The sequence below is a fragment of the Parasteatoda tepidariorum genome, chromosome 1 (genome assembly GCF_043381705.1).
Source record: "Parasteatoda tepidariorum isolate YZ-2023 chromosome 1, CAS_Ptep_4.0, whole genome shotgun sequence".
NCBI classification, from domain to species: domain Eukaryota; kingdom Metazoa; phylum Arthropoda; class Arachnida; order Araneae; family Theridiidae; genus Parasteatoda; species Parasteatoda tepidariorum.
The window spans coordinates 6,263,688-6,270,338 of record NC_092204.1 but is presented as its reverse complement, the minus strand read 5'-3'; the positions used below and the strand labels follow the sequence as shown (position 1 = coordinate 6,270,338).

At 31.2% G+C, this 6,651-nt stretch overlaps 1 protein-coding gene across 1 annotated transcript in view; it reads right to left on the bottom strand.

Moving 5' to 3' along the window:
• Nucleotides 1-4,568: 4,568 nt before the first annotated feature.
• The window catches only part of LOC107449778 (homeobox protein unc-4 homolog), a 152,074-nt gene continuing 149,991 nt past the window's right edge, over nt 4,569-6,651 (bottom strand). The window contains exon 4 of the mRNA XM_016065427.3: nt 4,569-5,860. Coding sequence (XP_015920913.2) covers nt 5,149-5,860 — 712 coding nt within the window. The 3' untranslated portion in view covers nt 4,569-5,148. The remainder of the gene's footprint in view (nt 5,861-6,651) is intronic.

Below are 6,651 nucleotides of genomic sequence, written 5' to 3'. Positions count from 1 at the left end.
TTTTTCATTTGAAATAATAACACTTTCTTTTTTGCCTACATGGCAATCATCATGTTTTATCTAAAATTATTCTTAAAATAGTCTCTCGTTTTAATTACTCTGGAGTAATTTAAAAATGCTGCTTACTATTTTCTTGCCCCTTATTTGATTCGAATTTACAATCTGATTTTAAATAATTCTCACAATCATGACGTTTAAAAAATTGAAGACTTGGTAATCATTTAGTGATTTGCACTGTAAAAAAAAAAAATTGGTGCAATACCTTGACATTTTTTGTGTGAATTAAGCATTGAAAAACTGAAAAAACTGTGTGAATGAACATTTCCTTTCAAGTTAATACCGAACAGAGCGTTCCTACACACATTAAAGAGTGTATTTTAAGCAAAGCATCAACAATGGAGAATCTCACACTAAGCTCCCTATATTTACACTATTCATGAATTACTTTTGCCACCGATAACGCCAATTTTGGCATACTTTGGATGTCGCCAACAGTTTGTTTACAATCAATTACGAAACTGTTGTTATTTTCTGTGCTGTCTACAAAACGTTCGCCCATTCGAAATGCATGCGTGCTTTTAGATGCGTATTAAGGGTAATTATATTTAAATATCAATCAATTGTATTAAATATTTTTATAATACTGAATTTCCATACAGCACTGTTTATCTTAAGAATCAGTGTATATGTTACGGTGATTAACCGAACTCAAGAGAGCGTCTACTTTCATCGGTGAATGTCAACAATCACATGGTCGCTTTGGTGAATGTCAGAAATATTTGTTTTATCCAAGTTGATATTAACTTATTCGTTGATATTATTATATTTATTCGATATTTTAATATCTGCTGAGGATAGATTAGGAGAAACATATCAGTGTTCGGAGTACCTGTTAAGAGCATATAGGGCAGATCTGTACAAGGCATACCGGGCAATACCGGGTAGGGCATACCGGGCAAATATTTACCAAGCAGTGGCACTTGACCTTAAATAAGTATAAAAAAAATTTAAGTTAATTCCCACTTAGGTCAACAAAGAAAAATTTCACTTTAGTTACTTTTTATTAAATAATTACAATTTTATCTCACATATAAAACTATAATTATTTTTTGAAATTTAATTAATTAAAGTTAATTCATGAATTAATATTTGAAAAAAACTGTATTAACATCAAGTGTTATCCACTGCAAGTTTTAAAAAAAATATTTGAACTGGATGAATAAAAAGTGTTTTATAAACGATTGAAAATTTGAACAAGATATAGGAAGAGTTGTGAACTAATAGTAGGAATTGAAAAAACATTGATGTAGGGCATACCGGGCAAATATTTACCAAGCAGTGGCACTGAATCTTAGAACTTCAGAGTAGAGAATACCGGGCAATGACGTTCAACTAGACCTAGTACATTCTTCTCAGACATTTACCAAGGCGACTATGTGATTATCAACATTCACCGGTGAAATTCAGCAATCATCAATTTCTATCAATCACAGTAACATATATATGTTATCTAAATTAATCCGTACTGTAGCTATAAATTTCGTCTTGCTAAATTCATTCGATTTCGTAATATTCATAAAATGGTGGTAGTATTTCACAAAGTATTTAAGAACTTTCTTGGAGCTTCAATGCACTAGAAACTATCTTTTTTTCTTGGTGTAGTGACACACCAAGAAAAAAGGATAGTTTCTTGTGACACAACATGAAAAAAAGGATAGTTTCTAGTGACACAACAAAAAAAGAATCAAAATGTATATGTATTTTCTTACTGCACCTCTTTGTTATAAAGTAATTGTGGTGTGAAAATGCAAAATTTTTTTTTACAATGCAGCACGAATTCTTCCTCAAAAAGAGTAAAATTTGGCAATTATTCTATAACTCGTTATTGTGTCCGATGAAAAGAATAAAATTCTAATTTTTAAGAATAACTTACGGAAAGGATTTAGATGGTCGTATCAGAATTTTAATTTTTTTGTTGTTATAAAGTAATAATTAGTGTCTAGAAATTTTATTAAAAATTATTATTTTTCAAAAGACTTAATACGGAAGATAATTATTCAATTAATAGCTTATAATGAATATGAGTTATCTTTGGAGTTAATTTTGCATCAGATTTTCAGTTAAAGAACGAGCGAGACATAAATAAAAACGATTAATACCTCAAAGTTTAAAAATGTTGGTATCCTTTAAGTCGAATATGGAATGTTTTTTAAAACCACTTTAAAAGCTTTTTGTGTAAATGTATGAAGTATGACTTGCGTCTTCGACATTGTTTCAAAGCCCTTATTGAAATAATTAAAATTAATGAAGCAAAGTCATGAAATACTGGTGTGCATAGAAAATATTCGTGTAGCTGGTAAAATATACATGTATATATATAGTTGTTACCATGTATAGTTGTTACCATGAATGACAGAAATTGGTGGTTGCTGACTTCTGCCGGTGAATGTTGACAATCACATAGTGGATTTGGTAAATGTCAGGAAGATATACTAGATCTAGTTAAGTGCTACTGTCTGATATATATTTGTCCGGTACAACCTACACTAATGTTTCTCCTAATCTTTCCTCGGCAAATATTAAAATATCGAATAAATATAATAATATCAACGAATAAAATAATATCAAATCGGTTACAGCAAATATTTTAGACATTCACAATAGCGGTTATGCATTTATTGATTGACATTTACCGGTGAAGGTCGACATTCTCTCGATATCGGTCATTCACGGCAACATAGTTTCTCAAAATTTTTAGATATCAAGGTCATTAAGTTCCTTTTGACAATGGTAAATAACTCATGAATTCTAAAATGATCATGGTAAAATCCAGGGCTCGAAAAAACTCAGAAATTTTACCCGTCCCCGAGGACGGCTTGTCCAACAATGTACCCGTCCTCCTTTGAAACTAACCCGTAGCTTCTAAATAAATNGACTGCAATCTTCTGTTATTAAGGTTTTTCGAGCCCTGGTAAAATCTAACATTCCGAAATGCATCATTAGTGGTGAATAAATAAATAAATAATAATTAAAAACAAATCAGTCACTTGATTATGTTAGAAAAAATATAGTAATCCTTTACGATACCGTGTCGTATAATGATATCTTTGTAACTTAAAAGATTATTAGTAACTTATAAATTAACAGTGTGTTGGGATAAATAATGCAAAAAAACTGGCAAAAAAAAGAAGCAAGACTTTCTGCATTATATGAAAACTTAGGGTATTTTGTTTGTCTGCTACTCTTTCAAGCATTTATGACGTTTCAAAATTAAGGTCAAAAATTAGCTTCTGTAGAAAACTGCTACAAATATGTATATCATTTTTTTACTATTTATGTTCAATTCACATTAAGAAAATATACTTAGAAAGCTTTTTAAAAATTGCGATGTTATTAAATTTACAAAGGCAGTTTTTGTTGTACGTTCTGCCGATAAATTTAAAGATCTATTTCATATGCTAACGATGTTAATTTCAAAATTGATAAAACTACTACTAACTGGAAAACTAAACCTAGTTTTTTCAATCAATTTATAATTGATGAATTATTAATGAAATTTATATTACCATAGTTATGGGAAAAATAACTTCTTGATTAGGACTTTTTGTTTTGTTTGCAAAAGATAGACATAATTTTTTTGAGTTTTTCAAGTTGATCAACTTTACCAATACAATGTCAAAAATAATGATTCAGATAATTTAAATGATTCAAATAATTTACATTTTTCATTTGAAATGGAGCAGTCGTGAACAAAAATAGTGATTCAAATGATTTAAATGATTCATATAATTTAAAAGATACAAATAATTTCAATTCTTTATTTGAAATGGAGTAGGCGTGAACAGAAATAGTGATTTAAATAATTTAAACGATTCAAATAATTTAAATTTTTCATTTGAAATGGAGCAGTCGTGAACACCCAACACTTAGCAAATGTAAGAACTAAAAAATAAGTTAGTTTCTAACACGGGATGTAAGAAAATATAAAGTAACAAGAAAGTATTTTTTCAGAAACAATTTCGGTCGGAATTTTTATTTTACTTATTTAGTTATTCAGCTTGGAGTAAAAGAAAAATATTATATAGACAGATTATAGAGAGATAAATGGTGTAATTATTTTTTTATAAAATAATTTATAAATTTTTTAATTTCTACTGGTTCTAAATTGTTTGTTCAGAAAAAAATTACTGATTATGTATCTGCCTAATTAGTAAGTGTTAATAAATTCATTGTTTACATTAGTTTTGTGCGCTCTTTTAATATTACATTGATATTTTCCCAAATCTAGATTAAAAAAATAATATCAAAACTGTAAATTGATTTTTCATACGAATAGTAATCCCAATGTAACGAAATAATATTTGTTNTTATTTATTTTTGCAGCTTGGAGTAAAAGAAAAACTAAGTTTATAGAGAGATAGATGGTGTAATTATTTTTTTATAATATTTGATTTCGTATTGGAACTTAAAAAATCGATGCATCACATATTTATTTATTTTAGTATTATTTATTATTGTATTACAGTTCTAATTCAATTTTTTTTCATTAGAAATAATTAAAATAAAAGCATTATTGAATTTTTTTTATTTCATTGTTTTTTATGCAATAAAAATAATAAATATTTACACAAATCGACTGCAATCTTCTGTAATTAATAGAAAAAGTGCAAAAAATTTCTACAACAGAACAAGTTCTGTGCTTTGGGTGCTCGCGACAACCATATGGTAGCGAGCTTCTTTGGCTTCGGACCGGAAATGTCAATAAACACTAAACTTTCGACTAAAGAATTATAACTTCCTTTTTAGACCAGCAGACATTAGACATTTTAGATAAGCAGACATTTTAAGTTCTTGCGGGACTATTTCAAACAACAGCTTGAAGACGTGTGATATCCATAATTTTGAATAACTACATAAAATATCGCCAAATAAATTATTCAATTTTCATATTACAAGAAAAATGTGTGCAAATAAAACTTGTACACTTTTGAATTAATTAATTTACAATAAATAAAGTCAATGATAATACTACCGCCGAAGAGGCCATTGATTTGCTAAAACTTTGTTTTCACCGATAGGAGTTTTTTTCCACACAAAACATAATACATTTTTTGTTTTTACATAAATTAATTTATAAGTCATAAAGTTTTAAAGGTTTTGCTGTACACTATGCCTTAAATGACTGTCATTTCCTATTAACGGTGACCGCTGGGAAGGGGGAGGACTGCAGGGCACCACTAAAACGTTCCTGTCCTCTCCCTCCTGAAGACGCAGTCTAAGTTCTAGTTCGTCCTCTTCTGACTCAGAATCAGAATGATCTTGTCCTAGTTTAGTGTCTCCTACAGGACTGCTTGGTGCACTGTAATCACTGGGGGACACATCACTGGATTGGCAAGAGTCCGGACTCGCCAACTGGGATCTCACAAGAAAACCAACTGGCTGGGTGACATAGGGAGGGAGGGAGGCCCGATCTCCTTTGCTAACCCCTTTGTCCTCGGCTAGAATGTTCTCTATGCTGAAAGGATTCACTTTCTGTCCCACCAACAATTGGGGTGGTCGGTGGTGCAGGTGGTGAAAGTCACTCAGAACTTTGGTTGGGGAGTTGCTGTTGGTGGGGTAGTCGTCGCCAGAGTTGTCGTCGTCGTCCTCCATGGAGCAGACGTTGACGTCACCCAGACTGCTGCTGCCTCCACTGTTCGTGCAGTGAGTGAGGGGTCCTTTGCTGGCCCTGGTCATCGCGTCCACGACGTCGAAACCCATCGTGCCCAGAAGAGTGTAGGTTTCGACGCCCACGAGATCCCTGGCGTCTTTTAGCTTGTTGAGATGCCTCAGCTCTCCTAGCGTTTGGTAGATAGCTTCACTGTAATAGAAAAATTCGAATACAGTAATAGTCACATATACATTGACTTAAAAAGTTTTAAAATTTATGGCGATATATCCTTATTGTGATCTGTCGTGCCATCAACAATCGCCAAGTTGCCTGATAGATTTTAAACATACAATTAAAGAAAAAAAAACACATGCACAAGTTTACCAGGTAGTGGTTGCGAGATATACCTTTCGAGTTGGTCCCTCTCTGTTTTTTTGTTTTTTTTAAAGGTTCTCACAGCCCGGAAGTTGTCTAGTTCTGGCAATTATTCTGCCACAGATCACGAAGATGAAATCCCCAAGATTTATGGCAAAAATAGAACTATTCCTATTTACGGACGAGATATGGCAATAAAGTTTCCACAATGTTTATTTTGAAATAGCTTGTAATATAGAGAGGAATGAATTGAAATAGCATTGGAACAACAATGGAGCAATTTCGTAAAAGTTATAATGCTTCTGATTCATTGAAAACAATTAGTAATTTTTTGTTCTAATTTGTTTTTAGGTGGTCCTTGGTTCATAGCAAAGTTAGTTTTTTTGATAAGCGATGTTGTTTCATTTCTGGTAATACTCACAAAAATCTCTAAATAAGGTAAATCGATATTTTCTTTTTTAATACGCATATTGGACAACATTTATTTCCAATGTTGTTTCATTTTGATATAAAATGCATTTTATTCGTTTAATGTTTCTATTATGTTTTGTTTTCGGCGTCATTTCATTAACACAACTGGTGCCAATTGTTTTTGTTTTGTTTTGTCAATTTACGCCCAAGGATGA